Genomic DNA, 24,047 nt, shown 5'->3' with positions numbered 1-24,047 from the left:
TGTTTTTAAAGTGATGTATGCCATTGTTGTCAGCAACTCTGCCTAAACTCTGCAAAAAATCAATTGCTTTTAGTAGTGCTCCCCAGGGCATGTGCCAGGCAAAACAGTTTTCTAATGTTTAATGCCATGATTTAGAAGCCAGCAAAGTTACCTGGCTCATAGAGAAATCTGAATATATCCACAGATTTATCTAATCTGTGATATTAAGAAATGACTCACTTCAAGAAAAATAACATAGAGATGACTTGACAAATTTGAACAAATTTCAAGGATTCTTCAGTAAGCTTAATTTGTTTTCTTAGCACAAAGTCCATACCCTATTTGATTTCTTTAAAGCCTATGCTGAAGGAAAGTAAAGTCAGTAGATAAGTAATAAATCCCTCAGATTTGTAAATTCCTACTTTTTCTGCATCACAAACCTAACTTAATGCAAAAAAGCAAAAGAAAAACAGCATTAGTCAGTAAACTTCAATTTAAAAGCAAACACATTAGTTTCAAATTATGCACGAAAAGACAAAAAGAACGACGAGCAAACAACTGGTTAAAAGGATTAGTAAGATAATGTTTTAAAGAATTAGAACTTTGCTGTTACACTGTCACTCTGATGATTGTGTGCCCCAGTACTGACAGGACATTATCCTCGGCTAAAGATCAGGTTATAGAGTAATACAGTAGCAGTAGCACAAACAAACAGAAATTATTACTCAAAAAAGGGAAAATAATCACCACGGACCAGGAATCATTGAAACAAAAGCTGGATAAAGTGAGGTCAGAAATAAAAAACAGAGTAGAAAACAAAGTAAAGCATCGTAAAAAGGTTAAAAAAACAAGAGGGCCAAACACATGCAGAGCAGGTTAGAGAAAATGAAAACTGGAATTCAAAAGACTAAAAAATAAAAAATGTAGCCGCGAAACACATGCGGAGCAAGATACAGAATATGAAAGCAGAAAAAAACGACAGGGTCAAAACAAAGAAAATAAACATCGCATTAGCGCAAAGAAAGAGAAATTATTACTCGGAGAAATAACGAAAAGGCGAATAGAGATCGAATATATGGACATAGGTGACATGTCAGAAGTATGTAAATGTTCAGAGTCAGAGTTTACCTCACATGCATTTATTGGTTACTTTGCAAAAAAAATGATTAACTGCTGATGATGAAGATCGTTTTGTCTGTGCTGAAATTCCAAACAGAGACACCTATCCTGAATTATGGTATAAAGTCATTAAACACAAGTCTCACTGACCTCGTTAAAAAGATTCAGCACATTGGGACTCGAAAGATTCCAAATATTGTTTTTACAGAAGTTTTGAAATAAAAAGTGAAACTAATGAAATAGCAACAATTCAAAGAAAAAAAAATAATTTAAGTGTGTATCCGAAGCCCCCTAGTAGATTAAAATAAACAGACTTTTAAACAGAACACAATGAAGGTAACAAAATTTCCATTGTGCCAGAACCCAGAAAAAGTAAACCTTTGCTATCAGCCATCGATTCAAGCATTAAATTTGCTTTCTCCATTATATAGTCACACTTTGTACCTTTGAAAGTAAAACAGCAAACCACCCAGGATGGGATGCCCTATTTTTGCAGGGTAGTCTTAATGTGCACACAAGTGCTCACTGGTAAAATTTTATATTTTAAATTATTTTGACAGTTTTTGGATGTAAAAGCAAATCACAAAAAAAATCAGCGTCAACAAGGGTTGAGCATGCCAACTCCACGCGTAGCAATGCGGCAGGAACCAAACCCAGAAGCTGTGGGGTAGCAGTGTTATCCACTGCACCTCCATTACCTTTTTGCTATATTTACAGTTCCTAAACCAATGCAACTTTGTAATGTAAGAAAAGTATTTAGAAATTTATGATATACATTGTGCATAGTGAAATGCTAATGTAGCCGAGTCAGGCCTGAAAATCTCTTTAATTGTGTTGTCCTATGTTGTGTCTCCTCAGTTGAAAACCTGAATCACTGCGAGTTTGGTCTTCTGCGAGATTTCTTAATCAGGTCAGAATTACCACAATTTTACACTTTTATCTTTTGTTCCTTGGAAATGAAAGGTTTTTTTTCCAGTCATGGTTGCCGAACAGTTTCAGATAAAGACAACTAAAATGACATTTTGTGTTGACTGAGTGGTTTATATTAAAAAGAAAAAAAAAAAACTTCCTGATTTCAGGTACTTGACTTCTTATAGTTTATAACTGAAAGTTACTTGACTTTACAGTACGTAGACCAGGAATCAATTTTAAAATGGCTATGTTTATTGTCAGCCGCCTCTGGAATAATAGGGTCTAACTGAAAGCATCCTTGGTTTGATCTTTCTCAAAAAAACCAGGCCTGTAAATGTACGGCTGCAGTAAGGAATTAAAAATTATTCACTACTAGTCAAAAGTTTTGGAACAATTTAATCAGTTGAAATGCAATGAATGACCTAAAATGGTGAAAATGTAATGAGTAAACTGACAGAGGTTTAAATTTAAAGTTTAGGGTTAGCAAAAACTGAAAAAAGGAGATTTCAGAATATTACAAATGGGCCTTCTTCAGGGAGAAACTAACAGGTTACAACCTACAGATGTTCTGCAGCAATTAACAGTAGAAACTGAAACTTACTTTTTTTGACCGCTGTTAAGCTGTGCTTGTAGCTGTTGTGCTGTTAGGTGCCCGTCACGCAAGCTGGTGACCCACAGAAACTTGTCTCCTAATTGGCTTGTGACTTTGGCTCTGCCAGATCTCTTCCAATCAGAGTTTCTTCCAGTTTCCAATTGCCTTTGGATTGTGTAGGACCTCACTAGACTCATGGACACTTGGATTTTTATTGCAATTTCTCTAAAGTAAAGGCCGACACTTCTAAGGGTAATAATGCTCTGCCTCATTTCCTTTTTTAATTTGCCATTTTCTTATTATCATTTGGAATTTACAACTTTCTTCAGTGTCATATTGTCCAAGTAGTACTGCAGAGGGTGTAGTAACACAGTCTGCTAGAACTTGGCTTAAAGACAGACAGAGAGGTTTTAAGTAATCAACAGAAATTGGGACACCTGTGCAAATTGTTTGCTTCATCTTGCAAGGCTTAATTTACTTGAATTGCTGCAGAACATCTGTATTAGTTGTTCCCTGACGAAAGCCAATTTGTAATATTCTGAAATTTCCTTTTTTTTTCCAATTGCTAACTTAGCCTAAACTTTCATTTTAGATTTACCTAAACGTTAAATGTTCTAAAACGTTTGATCGGTAGTGTAGATGGCATATTTTTGTATATTTTCAGTGTTAAGTGGTTGGAAAACAGATGGATACTTCAAATGTGGAATGCATCATTAAGGTAGAAGATAATAGGTGTGTAATGACACAGGATCAAATGTAGATAATTGTTTAATAAATGATCCTGTGTGACTAGCTTCAACAGGCAGAATGAAAAGTTGCTGTAATCTCTGCAGTCATTCTACAAAGAAAGGAGCTATTTATCTTTAACTGTACTTAATTTCTTTGATGCATGTAAGAGTCTGCGACGTCAAAGCCCACACAGTTTGTAGACTGAATAAATTTAGGTTATTTATGCAAACTTGTTTATAGGGCTGTAGAGCTTCATAAGTTGCAGGCTTGACTGCTTGAGGTGCAACACACCTCTGTATTAAGACAGATGTCCAGTGTGTGCGCTACACTGTTGTTTCAGTACCTGCTGAAATCAAACCAATTATCAGACAAATCCAGGTTGTAAGAATGACAGGATCAGGCTGTAGTGTGGTTTCTGACCCTTGATTAAATCAGCTAAACGTCTCTACTGCAGCCGTGAGAAAGCTGAGTAAATTAGACAGAAAGGTGGTGCAGCTGTCCATTTCTGAACATTCGATGAACGTGGTTTATAAAGCGGCTGACAGATGAGAGTTTACAAGATAACGCACCACCCACTGATTCATTAAGGGATTTAGTGAGCACTTCAGCTGCAGAATGTTAATGCTGAGGATTAAGATTTTTTACTTTCCTTTTGCACTAAGGTCCCACCTGCAAGATCTGAAAGAAGTGACCCACAACATCCACTACGAAACCTACCGTGCCAAGAGGCTGAATGACAATGGTGGGCTGCCACCTGTGAATAATCCCGACTCAGAAGAACAGCACGAGAGCAACTTGTGAACAGGAGGCCTGTTACCAACCCCCTCGACCCAAGCCCCAACCATTGACCCTGCACCCTTTTCCCTCACTGCACCTGCAGCGTCTTCCCAAATTTTTTTACTGAACACTTTTATCTGTGTATCTAAATGGAAGTGCATGTATGTATGCGGGAAGTGAGCTTGTTTTCCTAGGCCAAAAGAAATCCTCAGATATATTTTTTTAAATGTTTTTTTTTTTTTTTCATCTTTCCACACTTAATGAAAGCTGAGCTTCAGTTAATTTTTCAGGTCTTAAACATCTCCAACCACACAGAAACTGAGTTCCAAAATAATTATTTGGTTTACCTTCCTGTATCCAAAATAATAACATACATGCCAACACAGTAACATTGTTTAGAGGACATTGCATTCAAAACTGTTAATGTATTGTAAAACTGTTATGCACTAGACCTCCAATAACCATTGGCTCTATAACAAATTCACTGAAACACCATTCTTAAAATGTATTTTTCATTAATTCTTTGAGGGCTGAATATCTTTTCCCAAAAGCACACAAAGCAATGGTTTCATATATAAATCAATACAAAACATCTGATGCTGCTTGAGCTGCTTACGGGCAGTGGTAGCCGCAGTCGCAGAATAGCGCAATGTGGTTTGTACCTCTTGTCACTGTAAGTGGCAGCTACATGAACGTGTCCAGCGCCACGTTCAGCTGATGCTGGTACCTCGCTTTCATTTTCGATTACTTGCACCAAAATCAAAGTCTGACAAGTCTGAGTCCAATTCAGCAATAATATATTAAACGTTGTTCACGGAGTATTTTACTTGGAGCATTTGCTTCAATCTCTCGCCAGATGTTGATGCCATTTTCGCCATTGTTTGCTCATTGCTACTAATGTGAGCGCTGGGAATCTCAGTCAAACCAACATAGTTAAATTTCCTTTTAGCAAAGATCTAAAATATGTTTTTTTTAACCATTTACTGCTATTGACAAAAGTTAAACTAAAAAGCTCATAAACATTTACAAGACATTTTAACAATTAATGCAAGCAATTTAAAAACCTGCAGCTTTTATTAGTTATAAAGGAAAACTCAACTGTATCAAAAAGGCTCTTAGCTATGTAATCATAATTCACTTTTTTCATTATGCAAAAAGTTATTTAGTCTTTGTGGCTGTAGGTTTTTCTTCCAAACAATATCTTATTGACAAGCTAAATTGACCCCCTATTTAAATAGATTAATTGTTTCTGCACTTAATCTGTAGATGCAGAAATATACAGCACAGAGCAGTAGAATTTTTTTTTTTTGTGAAATTCTAAAATATGAATAGCGTCATCAAAGCTATCAGGAGTCAGTACTTTCTCCTTCATTTCATTCTGTTCATTTTCTTGCTTATTAATATTTTGCTGTCCTTTACTTTTTGCATACTTCTAGTAAATAATTGAATGTCTACATGTTAATTGCCTCCTGTTTAAGCAGCAGCTTTACTGATTAAAAAAGGGTACTGATTACAGGTAAGATGCAAGGTTAAGAAAATGATTATAAATAAAACTAACAGATCCCATTGTTTTTGCAGTAACAACATAATTAGGTTTATCAGCACAATCCTACAGATCATTTTCAATTTATGTCTTTACTTGTGACTGACTTCTTAATGAGCTTGCTTATCTGGAAATTTCACTGTGCAAGGTGCTTTTGTAGCTGTGTATCTGTGCACCGCATTGCACTTAACAACCAATCACATCGCTTCTTTTCAAATTGACCAATCATATGCCATGTGATTGCAAAACACAGCCTCTGCCATTGAGAGAACTAGCAGATAATTAGTTGTGTAGGAATGCTTCAAGTCTTCGGAGAAATAACAACCAGCCCAGCCTCCCGAGCTACTAAGTGATCATTTTTAAATTTGGCACTTGTAAATTACAGGAAAATTATCAGGAATGTTGTCAGTAGCATTTCTAAATATTTTAAAGTGTACAATTTCAGAGATTTTGATTAGTATTTTTGTGTTTACTACCTTGTAATCTGACCACAACAGTCTACATGATCTGAGTGGTCATGCAGAGTCTGCTTCAAGTTCTGTGCAGTTGTCATCAGTATTATATCAGCAATTAGCAGAGAATATAAAACAGAAAACAAAATGTGTAAATCACTATTAATCACCCAACCAAATTAAGACCCTCATCTAAGCACTAAACCACATTGTCTGCTGCCTCCTAGATTATTTTATTGAAAATCTGGGCACCCTAAGTGTAATGCTGGCATATTACAGACCATACTGCAGGTGAAGGGCCGTGCTCGAGGGCCCAATTGAGTAGAGTCACTTCTGGCATTTACGGGATTCAGACCGGCAACCTTCCGATTACTTGCGCAGATCCCTATCTTCAGAGCCACCACTCCGCCACTCACAGATCACACGAGCACTTTAAAAAAAGTAGGCTCTGCTTTAGTGCCACTTCCATTACTGTTCAAACAATGCATTCCTTGCCGTGTGCTTCTGAAACTTGCAGTAAATGGTTATAGAGTTTTCAAAGAAATCCCACTGCATATGCTGATGCTTAACAGCGTTCTGCCCATCCTCTGAGCTAGACAATAATCATCTTCTAAATGGTATCTCGTCTGTGACGCATAACAACACTGTAGCTTTGGAAATAATTCTAGACATAAGAGGTACTGCCCAATGATCATTCGCGAAAAAATATTTAGAAACCGTTTGCCAAACTCTTGGAAGCGTAATGTACACCTTTAAGGTTTACATATTGTTGGCAGAAGAAGGGATACAACTGATATAGTAAATCCACTTCAGATCCTACAGGACCAGAAACTATTAGCATGGAAATGAAAAACAAAACTTAGGTACTGCAAAAAAGCATCTCTTACTCGCTTACTGTTATGTAATAAGACCTTAAGAAACACTTTAGGTCTTCATAACACCTGCAAATTATCAGTAAAGTGTTTATTCATCTCTGTAATGTGACCTGCTAACAGAACTTCACTTTGGAGTGGTCTTGACATTACATATTTAGTATAAGACCTGTGAATCCTTCACATTAGCAAGCAATTCTACCATCATGTCAATTTGCTACAACGGAAAGAGATGAATAACTGATCTACTGATCAAGTGTGATGAAGTCCAAAAGAAGCCTTTGTTAAGGTCTTGTTACATAAGAATAAATCAGCAATAGATGTATTTGTGCACTATCTAAACTAAAGTGTTTTCCAAAAAGTTAATGTTCATAGTGCCGAACTGGAATCCAAGCAGCCATTGTTTTTACGATATGACAATTCAAGTTAGGCCTTAACATTATAATACAACAATAGGGAGGAGAGAGGTCATTACAGAGAAATAGGCCATTGAATAGGTGATGAAGTGTCTCTCTTACAGTGCCATGGTTATTGGTGGTCTAGTGTATTTCTACAAAGTAAAAACTCTCGGTTTTATTAGACACAGAAGCAATACGACCTGTCCCCACCTCCCCGTCCCCCCTGTCTTAGGCTATGCTGTGTCTTCATGGTGCTAATTGTTGTAAACAACAGTATTTCTGTTTAACTGGCAATGTCTAATACTTTAGAAACATATCTGCCAGAGGACAGGCATTTTACATTTGAAAATATATGGTTGACAGATAGTTTGCCCCTTTTTTTGTTCCCTATGTTATAAAAAAAAAACAAACATAACCATGAAAGGTAAATAATGTTCTAAGTTGATGTCTCAAAAATGCATTACGTCTCTGATCAGTACAGGGAATGTGTATACCTTTGCTGCAAATTTATTTTGAAATCATTAGTCACAGAGAGGGAAACTGTGCAATCTCTTGCAGTTATTAAAACAATTCAAACCAAAGTACTCTGCATATTTTCATCCTCAGATGGATTCCCGCATGGCATGTTCAACCCGTCCATGACTAGAAAAGCCCCAGCCAGCTGTGTCCAACGTGGCGGTTTGCTGCATAGGGCAGTGCTGTGGCCGTCCATGGGGTTTTCAAGTAGTGGACACTGCCTGCTGACTGTAAGTCTGTACATAAGCTTATGGCATAGCTTTTCATTTTTTTCTTAGAAAGCCATGAGTAGATAGGAGTGAGTAAATGGGCCATTGCTTACTCTGGGTAAGACTGGGGGATATTAAAATGTTCACAATTTGTAGAATATCACATTTGCTTCTAACAGCAATTTTTGTATAATTCAGATTGATATTATGGAGGGCAGGTAATCTTGAGGTTCGGAATTATACGTTTTATAATTGGAAGCTGTCATTCTCTGAAGCCAAGTGTTTGAGGTGTGTACCCTTCAGTTTGAATGATCTTGGATAATGGTGTCCGACAGCTAGCAGAGCAGAATCAGCCTTCTCTGTCAGTGTTACAAATGTGTAGTGAAGCGTGAGTTTGAAAACTCTGTGGAATGGTGTGTGCATAGCATGTAGCACAAGTACCATTTATTTTTTACTCATAAAAGCCACAGGGAATGACTATTGATTAAAATGCACTTGTAAGTCTTGGTACCATTAGGTCTACCTTGCAGCAGATCTTTAGCTAACAGGATTTTTTTTTTTTTTTTGGCCAGACCTAAATATTTATTTAAAAAGGACTGCCGTCCAAGTGAAATAGCTTGGAAGACATAACTGCAGTGAAATGGCTGGCTATTACTTTAATCATCATATCATCATTCTTGTTAACTTGCCATGCTCTAATATATTCAGTTCACAAGAGCAACAAAGCAACTAAAAAAATGACAGCTAAAGTGGTGGTGACCTCGGCTTGAATAAAATTGTCTTTACAAGTGTGCAAACAAAAACCAATAAAAAAATAAATAATGAGGAGCTCCAACGTGCAAAGGTTTGTGAGCCTAACACCTGCCCACCTTCAAGAGCGAATTATAAAGCGGCAGGCGAAAAATCAAATGCAAGAGTTTCTTATCACACATATGAAATAATTGAAAGCTTTATGTATGTCAATAGTAGTGTCAGTATTTTTACACACACAATATGACATATTGACTCCAGCTAAAGAACTCTCATATCTGGTCTTTAAGTAGCCACAAGCCGTGTGCAATTTCATAACTTTCAAACAAGTCACTTGCACACTATGTGTTAGCTTTTTACAGCTTTCAATTTTTAGATTGTTTTTTTACAGTGATTTGATCAGACAGCAATCTGATGGCAGCTCACCAAGCCTGGATGAGACCCTAGAGCCAGAACAAATTAGAGGGGTATACTGACTAATAGGACCACTGTAGCTGATATTCCAATGCGTAGTTTTAGTGTAGAGAATGCTGACCCTCTGATTTCATTCACCCCTCTCTTTACAGTATACAACATATCTTTGATATGGAAACTTATCATCCTTTTTTAGTTAAAACAGAATATCAACACACTTTCTTATTAATAATGGCGTTCTTATTTCAATGATGTTCTCTTTTCACTATTGTTGATATCATCCAGCCATCTATTTTCTGACTATGTTTATTCAGTAATATGGTTAGAAAGCCCAAATTCCCTGATAGCACCGGACACCATTTAGTGTCATTTTAGAGTCAATTCAAAATGGATATTTTAGGAACAGGGGATGAAGCTGGAAAAAAAACACACACACAAGCAGACTCTTCACTGGTGGCAAGCTGCTGAGAGTCAACCCCAGGTGCCAAGAGCCAGGAGCAAAAAAAAAAAACACCACCATCATCATTTGTATTTTCCCAGATGTTAAAGAAAAATCACTATGCCTACATAAATAAACTTTCTATGCTGTGTTCCATTAAGATGGATTTTAGCAGTCAAGGATATAATTGCAGGCCATCTCCCGTGAGTGTACTGTTTGGAAGATAACTTGTTTTTGTTCTTGTGTTACTTTACATAGCAGCAGCATTTCAGTAGTGATTTGAAACTGAGCTGATTGTTCCTTTCTTAAAATTTAACATGAAATGTCCTATGTAAAGTCAAGCCAGAATAAATATTAAGTTGGATACTAATTGCATCAGTAAACCCAAGCTCTGCAATACACCATTTGATCCTGGTATCCATCTTGTGCCCGATGCTGGCTAACAGAGGGACAGACAGATCCAGACTCGCTGCTGTTCACACAGCCATATGAAATTGAAGTGTAGAAGCCATATGTTTGATTGGGAGGACTGGCCCTGTAAAGCATGCTGTCCAAACCCTGCACAATCTTCACATTTCTCTTGCCTTAAATCTCCATTTCAAATGCCACTTGAGTGTAGAGTGGCATAGAACTGCTGACATGTACAGTTATAAGAGTACTATGAGTGTCAAATCTGCTGGCAGGGCACACCATCACCTTAGAAAAAGATTTGAATACAATGCAAAAGTAATAACTTACAGGTAGAACATTTTATGGAAGCAATTTATAAGACTATCTGGGCTTGAATGGGCATCAAATAAACATCCCATATTACACATTTTATCACATATTATTACATTTCATGAACAGTTAATTTCATTTGTCATACAAAAGCAGTTAAATTATGTTGACGGGTTTAAATGTGTATCCAGTACCAAGATGTACGTTCGACTGCACAGTGTCTGTGTTTTCACATTGGTGTAAATCAGCCTTTGGCCTGAAATGCAACCATTTTTATCCAGGGTTAACTCATCTCAGACTAAGTCCTTAGGTCCTGGCTAAGTCAATCCCAGAGTACAACCTTCCATAATACAAACACAACTTACATATTTGAGCACATAACCCTAACCCTAACCCTAACCTTCCATAATACAAACACAACTCACATATTTGAGCACATTTTCAACATTGTATTACTCTAAAACCCCAATGGCCTCTGATCAACTCCTCTCTTCTTCTTCCCATGCTGTGTAATCTTACCTTACCTTTAAAGCTATGTGGCTTGTGAATTGTGCAGACCACAAGCCCGGTAGCTGCTTGCTACCAAGTCTTTTGTTGAATGATACTTCCGCTCAGTCATGTTGCCACTGTCTCCCTCACATTTGCCGTTTGCCCATCCAGGCTGATGTAAAATGTATTTTCTGTTTAAAGAGCATAAACATTTTAAACACCTTGTCATTGATATGTGAAAAGCCATATCTCAGAAAAAAAATTTAATAGCACATATCCCTCCCCACCCAACAACCCCCAAAATATCACCCAATAAAGACGTGTTTAGAGGTTTTGTGTTATATGTGTATGTAATTGACATTAGGGGCTGTATAGTTGTAGCGCTGCTACAAGAATAATGCTACTGTACTTTTTGTAATTGTTGTTACAGTTTTGTGTACAAAATGTGTAGTTTGCTATTGTGAAAAGTGTTCTGAATTTGCCAAAAGAACCTGTATTAAGTGAATGAATTATGACTTTTTTGTTTAATGTTTTATATATACAGTTTATATATTTTTTCATTATGTTATTATTGTATACTCATGGTACCTGAGAGCATCAGACAATTCAGCTTTACACAACTGTAGCATATCTTCAGAGTAAACTGAACCAACAAAAAAAAGACATCAAAAACTGGATAATAACTAACACAGTTACAGTCAGGCCCATAAGTATTTGGACAGTGTCCCAATTTTCCTAATTTTGGCCCTGTACCGCACCACAATGGATTTGAAATGAAACAATCAAGATACAACTGAGGTGTACACTTTCAGTTTTAATTTAAGGTGGTTACCAAAAATATTGTTTGATCCATTTATCCATTTTTACACATGGACCCTCTATTTTCAGGGCCTCAACAGTATTCGGATAAATAGCTGACAAGTTGTTCCATAACCAGGTGGGAGCGGGTCCCTCATGATTTCATTAACTATTAAGCAGGTAGAAGGTCCAAGTGTGGAATTTGCATTTGGAAGCTGAACTCTCAATATGAGGTCCAAAGAGCTGTCCATGCAAATAAAAACAGGCCATCATTAGGCTGAGAAAACAAAACAAACCCTTAAGAGAGAGAGAGAGAGAACAGAAACACCAGGAGTGGTCAAATCAACCATTTGGCACATTCTTAATAAGAAGAAACACACTGGTGAGCTCAGCAACACCAGAAGGTCTGGAAAACCACAGAAGATATCCGTGCTGGATGATCACAGAATTCTGTCCTTGGTGAAGAAGAAGAACCAACTCACGCCATTTAGCCAAACCAAGAACACTCTCTGGGAGGTAGGCACTATCACTGCCAAAAGTCTACAATCAAGAGAAGACTTTATGAAAGTAAAGATATGGGGTTTGCAAGGTGCAAACCACTAGTAATCCTCAAGCACAGGGAGGACAGATTAGACTTTTCCAGAAAATATTTTTTAAAACCAGTTCAGTTTTGGAACAGTTTTATTTGGACAAATGAAATGAAAATTAACATATACCAGAATAATGGATGGAGAAGAGAAGGGGCGGCTTATAATCTGCAGCATACCACATCATCTGTAAAACATGGTGGAGGCAGTGTTATGGCATGGGCATGCCAATGGAAGTCAGTCACTGGTGTTTATTGATAATATGACAGCTGGCAAAATTATCAGGATGATTTCTGAAGTGTACACAGTTATACTGTCAGCTCAGACTCAGACAAATGCTGCAAAACTGATAGGATGACATTTTATAGTACAGATGGGCAATGAGCCAAAACATATTGTGACAGTAAAGCAAGTGCTTTTCAAGGCAAGGAAGTGGAATATTCTTCAATGACCAAGTCAATCAACTGACACTTAACATAACAAGACGTGCATTTCCCTTGCTGAGAACAAAACTGACGTCAGAAAGTACAGTAAAGGCCTGCCAAAGCATCACTAGGGTGGAAGCCCAGCACTTGGAGATGGCAGTCAGACTTCAGGTTGTCATTGACCGTAAAAGACTTTCAACCAAATATTGAAAATGATTATATTTATGATGTTAAGTTTGTCCAAATACTTTTGCGCCCCTGAAAATTGGAGTACCATGTATATAAATGTCTGCCGTTCCCAAAGGCCTCATGTGATATTCTTGGTAACTTTCTTGAATTAAAGTTGAAAGTCTACCCTTCAATCACATAATGATTGCTTAATTTCAAATCCACTGTGGTGGTGTACAGAGCCAAATTTATGAAAACTGTGTCACTGTCCAAATACTTATGGGCCTGACTGTATAAAAAGGGACAATCTAGCACCTTGCATCAAGAATGTAGTTCAAGTATTTACCTTACTCTGGAATGTTCTGCTCTTCTCCTTTTCATGTATTCAAAGCTCAGCTACCCTGCTGTGGAAATGATGCGTTATTGTAAATTTTTACTTGCCGTTAATAAACACTTAGTACTGTACATGGAAGCTAGTTTAACTGATTGGGCACGGTTTGGCTGTTCAGAGCACAATGTGTTTCCTTTTTGAATAATATTATTTAATGAATGCAAGCTTTCACATCAGAAGTTCATTTCTAATGCTTTTGAATGGGTGACGGACCAGGACCAGGCGGAGTGTTTTAATGGGTGACTGACCAGCCAGGGGCAGAATCATCAGGGGTTTTGGGTAAAACTCAGGTCAGAGAAAAGACTTATTGGATGATAGTGACTGACTTTGAATCCGCAGCATGAAAAATGGGGCTTACCAAGACTGAGAATGCCTGGGTAGTACTGTTTTAATGGCATGAAAGTGGCGACTCTAAAGGTACATGTCCTTAATGTCAAGGGAGAAAAGAAAAAACAAAACACACAGTCGGCACAGAAAGTCACCAACCCTTTTCAAAATATGTACATTTTGTTATATGACACTTTGAAAAGAAAACCAAATTAAACTAGGTTTCATTTGTATTGAAACACAGTAAACCACATTAGCTAGCTGAAAATATTCACAATCCTTGATTAATATTATAACTGTAAAATACATTAAGTGAGTACCTGTGTGACGATGTGGGTTCTGGCTCCACACTCCCTTTGCTGTTGGAAGCGCATGAACCCAACACCGTCGATAATGTTACCGAGTGAGCTAGTCAGTGGAGGCAAATAAACAATTGAGCAAGGGGTGGTGCAAAAAGTGAAAACAGTGCTTTTATTAAAAATCATCAAAACAAAAACAGTGTTCCAATAAATAGTGCAGTTTCAAACAATAAATAATCCATAAAAAGAACACGTGGAGGTTAAAAATCAATAAATAGAAAAAAAACACATCCTTAAAAACGAGAGGTTAAAATCTTCTTTTAGGAAGCAGTCTTAAAAACCAACAACAAATCCGGTGCTCTTCTGTTAGCGTCTCACCTGCTTATCCCGTTTGGGCCAAGCAGCAGGCAAGACGCTCTCTGCAGCTGCCCTCCTGAAACACACGCATGAGACTGGAGACCTCCCGATCCCTGGCTTCGGTATGGCACTCATCCCAGTCCCCGAGACTTGATTACCCCAATAGCCAGGACGCTCACATTGGGGACTCCACCACCAAGCCTCCCGACTTCCGCTGCCTTTCAATGGCCTCTCCGCGGCCAGTCGCCTTCCCTGGTCACTCCCGCTACCTGATCGCTCAGCGGGAGCGACATCAACACAAACACGTGGGTGTCGGCCTAACACCCAGCTTCTACGCAGCTGTCCACGAGCGCTCATTCGCCCGTCCGCTCGCTCTTTGCGGCTCTCTCTCACCGACCTGCTTCCTCTACTGCTCCCGATAACCTCCGTCCTCTCATTTCCTTTCACTCTCCGATCGTTTCTCTTCCTTTAAAACCGACTCGCGCTTTTTAAAATGACGAGGGCCACAGCAGCTGCAGCATTAGCCACGGGACAATCATGAATGTGGGCAGTTCCTCACCTGTGCACTAGGTAAGAAACGCCCACACCCCACGGATCGTCCCGTGGCCCACTATGGCCCAACGTCCCCTCGCTAAGCCGCGAGCACATCGATTATTTATTAAAAATGGCCTGTGCCCAGTGAGCTGTGGACCCTTAACACCACAACCTGCTGTAGCATCACCAATCACTCTACAGATAACACAACAAACTAGTACCCATCAGTGATCACTTGTGGTGATTGTGATTAATTCAGAATAAAAGCAACTGTTTCTAGAGGATTCCGTTGCTGGAAAGAAGCCATGCAAGGCAGAACAAAAAAACTTAAGTGTGAAAAGGCACAGGTCAGGAGATGACTATGAAAGTCTAAGTATCCCATGGAGCCTGTGGGATACTTAAAGTCAAGGTCATCATTAAGTGAAGGCACACAGCATCACCCATACATAGGCATCAGAAACATTGTGAGCCCCTATGCTCCTGGGGGCCCCCCATCCAGTGTCCATTGTGCCCATACATTAAGATGGTCCTGACCCAGACCCTCCTAAACCAGGCTATCCCTCCAGATTTAAACACCAAACAAAAGGTAAAATAATCAGTGGGGCTATCAAAGGGTCAAAAGGCAGACCTTTATGTGTGATATCCCGTGTAGTGGGAAAGAGCTCCCAACCTACACTCTGGACATCTGATAGTTCATGAGGTGAACGGGATCAGAGGAGAGAAGAAACGCCAACCAAAATTGAAAGGTGCCAATTTTATTGTGTCAGGTGGGCTTTGTTTCACAGTCCTTCAGGGCTCACACTCCATTAAAATGCTAATAGAAGCAGAAAGGAAAAAATAACAGAAAAAGGTGTGTGTTTACAGTAAATACAGTGCACTCCTACCTTTCTCTATACAAAAACTACACACACGCACTCCAAAAATAAAGGCAGTCTTTCTTCTTTATCCCTAGCTCAGGAAGCTCCTCAAAAGGGGAAAATAGAGGAAAAATATGTACATGAAAAATCAAACAGAAAAATAATCCCAAAAGAAAAACTGTCCGAAAACCAGATACGTATATATACCTCCACCAAAACTATCGCTCGGAGATATATTTAAAGAAAAACAGTACTTAGAAAACCGTCAAGAGTCAAGGCAATTGCTCCCTGAATAGCTCAGCAGTGCCTAATCCTACCTCACCTTTACGTCCAATGATGACGCCTGTTGGCCAGCAACTGCTTAAATATAACTGGCAAGGTTATCCAGCCGGTCCGCCACCCCAGTCTGCCCCACGCACCTACCCAAGTCTACACTGGTGCGTTCACGCTACGCGCCGCAACACGACCTGGTCAAATGTCCATTTAAAATCGAACCCCTACCGTTCCGCTGCGGGACTGCGACATCAGCGCATGCTTCCAAAGAACCTGCGGGTCGCGCGCGCAAGCATCACAGCTGAGCTCAAGCATGCCGGTTGCCGACGCTCTAGTATGTAAAACTTACTTACTTTAGACTGCAGGATCTGCAACTCTTATTCAACCTCAGTTACAAATGCAAATGCCGGCATTTTCTTCCAGGCGCGCCACACCTTAAACCGCCTACCGGCGTGTGAACCTGAATACCTGCAGAGGAGCCCGTACTGGTCATTATACCGGTTCTCCATGTGGGCCTCAAAGTGCGCTCCCGCTGACACGGCTCCACGTTCCCGCGGCAGCGCCGTTCTATTACGCTGAATTCCTTTTTCTGTTATATGCATCAAGGTTCAGTTTATTAACATAAATTGGTATGAAGTGACAAACATGCAACAAGGTCCTCACAAATCTGGCCTGTAAAAAGGCACTGCTTAAAAAGGTCACGTCAGTATTGGTTTATGTTTTGCTAAAAACACCTCTAAGATTATGTGGCCAAGTGAAAACCGATACTGTGGTCAGATTAAACCGAAGTTAAACATCTGGGCCTGGACAGGATTAATTATTTTCATTTGGCTAAAATTTTGCTCTGATGTTCTAATACAAATTGACACATCTGGTAAAAATCTAATACACCCCACCATGCATAAAAGCTCAATTTTTACAGTAAAGAACATCGGTGGCAGCATTTTTTGGGAAGGGTTGAGGATGAATTTGTCTTCTTTTGGCACTTTGGTACATGTTACGGTAGATGAGAGAATGGTGGCAAAATATTGGCCAGTTATTGAAGAAAACTAGCAAGGAAGTTATAAATAAGAAGATGGTCCAACCTTCAATGTGACAATGACCCAAAGCACAGAGCCAGAGCAACAATACTGTAGCTGAAGGACACAAAGGAGATGGGGACTCTGGAATAGGACACACAAAAGACAATCTAAATTCTCCTGAAAATAGTTAGAATGACTGGAAGAGAACAGCCCATCAACGGTCACCGCAATGTTTGACTGAGCTTGAACGATTCAGTAAGGAGAAATTGGTGTGCAAACCTGACAGAGATGAATGCAATAAAGAGGTTGTAATTCAAGCAAAAAGGTACTTCACTCAGGTGGGCATTCTCTTATCCAACTCAGTTATTCTGTTATTTTCTTGCTTTGTTTTTCGCTTGGATTTTTACCAAATGCAGTCTGTAAATACAACTGACAAAAGTCTGATTTTATTAATCTTCTTCGTGGGCTATACAATAAAAAATGGCAAGAATATTAAAAGGGAGTGTTGATTCATTAAACCCAATGATTTGCAGTTGTTGGAAAAGCTGCACAGTTAGGACTGAGTGATGCTGACGCATGCAGGCTCCGTAAGATACTGAACTAGGCAGCAAGAGCTTGATATGCAAAGGCCTGTTGCTGAGTCATCAGTTTTAAAATATATTTTTCTTTTCCATAATCATGAATACACTCATTGGCCACTTTATTAGCTACACCTGTTCAAATGCTTGTTAACGCAAACATCTAATCAGCCAATCACATGGCAGCAACTCAGTGCATTTCAATCTGTAGACACTGTTGAGATGACCTGCTGAAGTTCAAACTGAGCATCAGAATGGGAAAGAAAGGGGATTTAAGTGACTTTAAATGTGGCATGGCTGTTGGTACCAGACGGGCTGGTCCAAGTATTTCAGAACCTGCTAATCTAATGGGATTTTCACACACAACTATCTCCAGGGTTTACAGAGAATGGTTTGAAAAAGGGAAAATATCCAGTGAGTAAAAAAAATGTAAATGTAAAAAAGAATGGCCAGACTGGTATGAGCTGACAGGCAGGCAACAGTAACTAAAATTAGCCACTTGTTACGACTGAGGTATCCAGAAGATCATCCCTGAATGCACAACATGTCGCACCGTGAAGCAGATATAGGTTTTGTCAGAGCGAGGCACTCACTGATCGGATGGAATTGCTCTAGGATATCAAACCACATGACTGGAAGTCACAGAAGTGCACTGCAACAACCTCTGACTCGCTAAGATTATGTAAACAATAATAGTAATTTACTGAAAGTCTCTGGAAAAATCGTGTAGTCTGACCGAGGTTTAGGAGGATGTCACTATTCCACTGCTATGTTCGGGTCATGTCTCCATTTCAGGTGGATTCAGATCAATACTCAGTGCTGAACAATCCAGTCCTTTTCGGTCACTGTTGGATTTATGCTTAGGACATTTATCCAGCTGGTGGATCCAACACTTTAAACAGAGACCACGTTTCAAAACACAGGGTTGGATACTGCTTTCCTAAAACTCTTGGTAATCTTCAGTTTTCAAATCAGGGCTGTCCTAACAGTATCATAGGCCTCCAAACAAAGTAGTGTGATGGGGCCCCTGTTTTGAGAACGAAACACAAACATACAGTACTTAGGCATCAGAAACATAGTAGGCCCCTATGCTCCTGCGGCCCCTCAGCCAGTGCCCACATGTTAAGACAGCCCTGAATTTCATGGCGTTATTCACATTTTTGAGGCCTCTAGTGGCAAAGACAGCTAAACAACTTTACGATATTACGGAACCTCCTCTGCAGGGTTTTCCAGCTCCACTCTTGGAGTGTTACTTTGGCTGCTAGACCTAAACCTTGTCTTAATTAGTGATTAGTTTTTGCTGCTAGCTCCTGGCAAAAATTACGCAATCACTTCTCTTGGAGGATGTTCATTCAGCCGTTTTACTTTGTTGCAAAGAAACAAATCACAGATACTGTATGGCACAAAGAGCGGAACGTTCTATCATTGTCAAAAACACCTCAAATAAATGAAATTGTTGTAATTAATGGCGCTATTTTTGTTCAGACCAAGTTGAGGAAGAAATTATGGAGTCACTCAATGATACTGAAAATATCCAGTTTCATGAGCTCCAAGATGTTTAAATGACATTGTGGACTGCAGGAGAAGGAATGCCAAAGTCTTATCTCACCTATGACTGTTCTTTTGTCTTAAGTCATTTTCACAAAGTAAATCTAGAGAAGAATCAGAGCATCTCATCAGGAGAGAGAGAAGACAAACAGATGCATTCTTGTAAACAGATGAATTCTTGTAAAAGGACATTTTCACGAACACAGAGGTTTACAATTTTTCATAAGACATGTATTTTTAAGCTATTTAGTGAAGCTAATAAAAGCAAGACCACAATATATTTTCTGCTGCCATTTAGTTTCAAAGATATGGTTAACATTGCTGGGGAGCCAAGAAATATAACCACAGCTGACATTACAGTCTTGCTGCATGGTCCAATTGCACTTTCGATTCTGCCAAAAGACACTCATTTAAAGAATTCTCTAACACAAAACAGAAGCCATATTGAAACAGAGGGGTATAAGTCTCCTGGACACCTCAAACCACAACACCTCTGCACCATCATTTATACAATGCAGGGTTTGTCTTGTGCCAAACAAAATGAGACCCTCGCAGTCCAACAGCTACCCATAACAAGTTTCTCTGTAGACTTTGAAGATTTTTGTTAAGTATGACATTAACATCAATATTTATTGTGGCAGTGGCTGCTCTAATTGGAGTCCAACTTTACATTAGAAATTGTGAACTACTAAGATGATTTCATCTTCGATCTTGGGGTGATTCTGGCAGAACTACACCGTCACATCATTAGCTTTTCCGCTAAGCATCAGATACTAGAGTCCCTTCAAGTGGTGGCTGGCAATTTTTAGGTGGGGCAAAGGTATACTACTCTGTTACTTTACACTTTTAACAGTATATAACATAACTGCACTGAAAAATGCACACAACAAACCACATACATTATACTGCTTATTGTTTACGCGTTCGATACAAAAACCAGAAATTAGTACAGTCTTCTCCATAATGTTTGGGACAAAGACATAATTTTCATTCATTTACTCCTCTACTCCACAGTTTATAATTAAAATCCAACAATTTCGATGTGATTAAAGAGCACATTGCAAACTTTCATTTAAGGGGATTTGCATACATTTCTGACACACCATGTAGAAATAATGGCACTTTTTCTATATGGTCCTCCCATTTCTGAGCACCATAATATTTGGGACAATTGGCGTCACAGGTGTTTGTGATTTCTCATTTGGGTTTTATTGTTTTATAAGATACCTCGGTTTGCTCCTACACTTTGGAGTCTGGAGTTGCCATTGTTCAACACAAGGACAACAGCTATGCTAATGAAAGTCAAAAAAGCCATTATGAGGCTGAGAAACAAGAATAAAACAATAAGTGACAATGCTAAAACCTTAGGAGTACCTAAATCAACTGTCTGGAATATCATTGAGGAGAAAGAAGACACTGGTGAGTTTAGCAATCAGAAAGGGACTGGTAGGCCAAGGAAAACCCCTACTGCTAATGGAAGAAGAATCCTCAGTATGGTAAAGAAAAAGCTTTAAACATTTGTCAGACAGATCAGACACAGTCTTCAGGAGGCCAGTGTGTGTATGTGTGTACAGCAGAAGACTTCATGAACTAAAATACAGAGGCCACACTGCAAGATACAAACCACTAGTTAGCCACAAAAACAGGATGGCCAGATTATAGCTTGTGAAAAAGGACTTAAAAGAGCCTGCAGAATTTTAGGAAAAGGTCTTGTGGACAGAAGAGACAAAGATGAACCTGCATGAGTGTGATGGCGAGAGCAAAGTGTGGCAATGAAACAGAACTGCTCAAGATCCAAAGCAGGCTACCTCATCTATTAAACATGGTGGTGGGGGGTGTTATGGCTTAGGCATGTATGGCAGCCACAGGGACTGGCACCCTTCTCTTCATTGATGATGGAACTACTGATGACAGCTGCATAATAAATTCTGAAGGGTGTAGAAACATCTGATCTGCTCAAGTTCCATTAAATGCCTCCAGATTCACAGGATGGTGCTTCATCCTACAACCAGATATCGATCCAAACATACTGCTGAGGCAAAGCTAAAAAATGGAAGATTCTTGAGTGGCCAAGCCAGTCACTTGTTCTAAATCCAACTGAGTAGGCCTTCCATATTCAAAAGAGAAACTTTAAGGGGACAAACCCCCAAAACAAGCAGGAGCTGAAGATGGCTCCATGAGAGGCTTGACAGAGCATCACCAGAAAAGATCCTCAGCACCTGCGGCCTCATGTATAAAACAGTGTTTACTCACAAAAATGTTGCAAACGGCCATTTCCTTGCACACTTTGAGCTGTTTATAAACTAAACTTGGATAAAGTTGGGTAAAGCCACAGACACTTTCACTGTAGCCCCCTACCTTGCTTATGCACGTTTCTGGTCAGTTTTGCAAACTGGCGGCAACCCAGCGTCAAAGCAGTGCTACTGTTTCTGTGTCATTTACCATCTTTTTCATATTACAATCACTGTTGTGGGATTTATCAAATACACCAAAATTAATTGCATATCATTTACAAATATAGTTCACTTAATTGTAATCATTCTGTAACAATATAATGGTGCATGGAATGGCTAAACTATTCCAACTACCAGAGCTGCTTTAGCGTTATTAGAAGACATCACAAATGGAAGAATTAGAAGAGACTGTGTATTTAGAGATGATGACGACTGGCTTCTAAGTCGATTTCGATTTCCAAGAACTGTGTGCTGAACTGGCAATGGCTTTTCAAAGGCAGACTTTGAGGAATTGTGCTCTACCTGCTACTTTGTAAGATCTGACCACCATCGGATTTTTAAACACAGGAGCTTTTCAACGTGAACTTGCTGACCGATCAGCTATTTGACAAACATCATCGAGTCGTGCCATGCCAGCTGTATTGGATGGTATTATCTGATTGTCATCCAGATATGTAAGATTTCCTTACACTGTGGTTGAACTGCAAAACATCAAAGCACAATTCGCAGCAATGTCTGTTTTTTTTAAATGTAATCGAAGCGGTCAGCTGCAAGCACATTGTATTGCAATGATGCCGGACAAGTTACATCAGCAAGGGATGATGAGTCACCTAAAGAATGAGCTGGCCTGGCATTACATCATATATAGCCTATAAAAACAGCAGCTCCGTACAGTCGCAGGTGCTTTTTTCCAACTAGTGTGGCAAAAGGCAAGCAATCCTTTTAAAGATAGCGAGTCACCCCAAAGTAAAGAGCAGAGAATCGATCCATTGTGTCACTTGGTGCTGCTGCTACACTATAAAGGCACCTTCAGAAAATGAATTTGCTTATGTAAATAAAATGCACTTCCACTTTATTAATGTGCTTCTCGGTTTGCCCGTACCTGAAGAGATGCGATATGATAAACCTGACCCACCAAATGATCAGCCAAATCAGACAGCGTGACAGCGTTACAGCTTCATTTAAATTTAATTAGCAGGATGTAATAACAGGTAATCAGATGCAACATTTATTTTTTAACCAATTCATTTAAATTGTGGTCAATATCACATAGTACAGCCCTTATATTCCTTAGTTCATTGGCCACATCTGTTACAGCATCCACTATCGCATTTTGTGACTCCCGAATGGCGTCCGTCAGCACACAGTCAGTTGGTCACCCAGCAATTTCCGAGGTAGAGGTGTGTGTGCAGCCAGCGCGCAAAGACATACTCGGCGCAGCAGCAGCATCACCACCTGACCATCGCACAGAAGTCAGCTTTTCTAATATTGTCTGAAACTGAAAAAACAGATGGTGCTCTGCGATTTGCCTTTTCATGTCAACTTTGATATCGGACTGCTTCTTTTTTATTTTGGGAACTGTATGACTTTCTGAACTTGAACTTTCGACTGTCTCTGCCACGCTTTTGTTGCTTATACCACTGTGTAAGCCAACAAATACTACATTTTTCCTTGCCTCCACTTGACATTTGCTGGAATTTTTTTTTTAACGTACCTTTCCATTGTTTTTCAACCTAACACTGAACGGAAGGTGATATTTATATTGATTTGCATATTAAAATATGCAAAATTCTGGGAAGAGTCGGGGTCGGGCTGTAGGCACGTGCACAAGAGTTAAACTTCACATTCAATGGGGTTTGTAAAGGTGAAGTGCATGGAACTTCACATACGCACAGATTTATGCATCTGGATTTCTTTATGCATATGCACATTTCCACTTTTGTATGAACACTATGTTTTAGTGTGAATTCTATGCACGGCATTATACACAAGGCTCCTGGTGACGTCTATGAATCGCAGAATTCAAGCAGCCATTGCATTCAAAGGGATATGAGATGAAGTATTGATAGGTCACCGAAATAATGTGATACTTATAACAGCAATAAATAGCATATAGATTTAAAATGGTTTGGTGTATTTATTGTGATTATTTTCATTTTTATTTTAGGTTGGGTGTTGCCCCAGTGCCCTCTATACAGCAGCCACCACTGGTCTCCACCAATAAAAAATTTTGTTTCACCTTAATTTAGGTTTTCAATGAATCTGGAATCTTCTAGACCTTTAAGCTTAAAACCAAAGACCCTCAGGATCCAGCACAGATGATTCAATGCTGGAGACAAAGAAACTGTGAAAGCAGGAGGAGGTCATTCACAGTCTGTGGCAAATAAAAACAGTACTCAAAGTCATTAAATTCAATGTAAGGCAAGCACGACCAGCATGGTTAAAAGAGACCAGTGGTCCAATTTAAAATTTCTACTGTGGACTATGACCGGCAATACCCCCAAGCCGCCAGGTGGAGCCCTCCCTGCAATGTGGAGATGCCCCGAATTCCAGCAGGGCATCATGGACCTTGGAGTTTTCCTTCACAACCCTGCTGGATACTATGGGGCCACCAGAAGATGCTGCAGGGAGGCTCAAGGATTTGTATTCTCCGTATAGCCCAGAAGTACTTCCCAGTCATGAGGACAGAATAAATAAAGTACTTCCAGGCTGAAGAAAAAGAGGAGTTTTCACCTGACT

At 39.3% G+C, this 24,047-nt stretch overlaps 1 protein-coding gene across 3 annotated transcripts in view; it reads left to right on the top strand.

Moving 5' to 3' along the window:
* sept3 (septin 3) overlaps positions 1 to 9,795 on the top strand; it is a 150,364-nt gene extending 140,569 nt beyond the window's left edge. For all 3 annotated transcript variants that reach the window (XM_039765650.1, XM_039765651.1, XM_039765652.1), the window contains exons 9-10: positions 1,957 to 2,008; positions 3,994 to 9,795. In XM_039765650.1, coding sequence (XP_039621584.1) covers positions 1,957 to 2,008; positions 3,994 to 4,132 — 191 coding nt within the window. In that variant the 3' untranslated portion in view covers positions 4,133 to 9,795. The remainder of the gene's footprint in view (positions 1 to 1,956; positions 2,009 to 3,993) is intronic.
* Positions 9,796 to 24,047: the final 14,252 nt, after the last annotated feature.

This window comes from Polypterus senegalus, chromosome 10 (assembly GCF_016835505.1).
Source record: "Polypterus senegalus isolate Bchr_013 chromosome 10, ASM1683550v1, whole genome shotgun sequence".
Classification (NCBI taxonomy): Eukaryota; Metazoa; Chordata; class Cladistia; order Polypteriformes; family Polypteridae; genus Polypterus; species Polypterus senegalus.
This window is presented reverse-complemented; position numbering and strand designations above follow the sequence as displayed.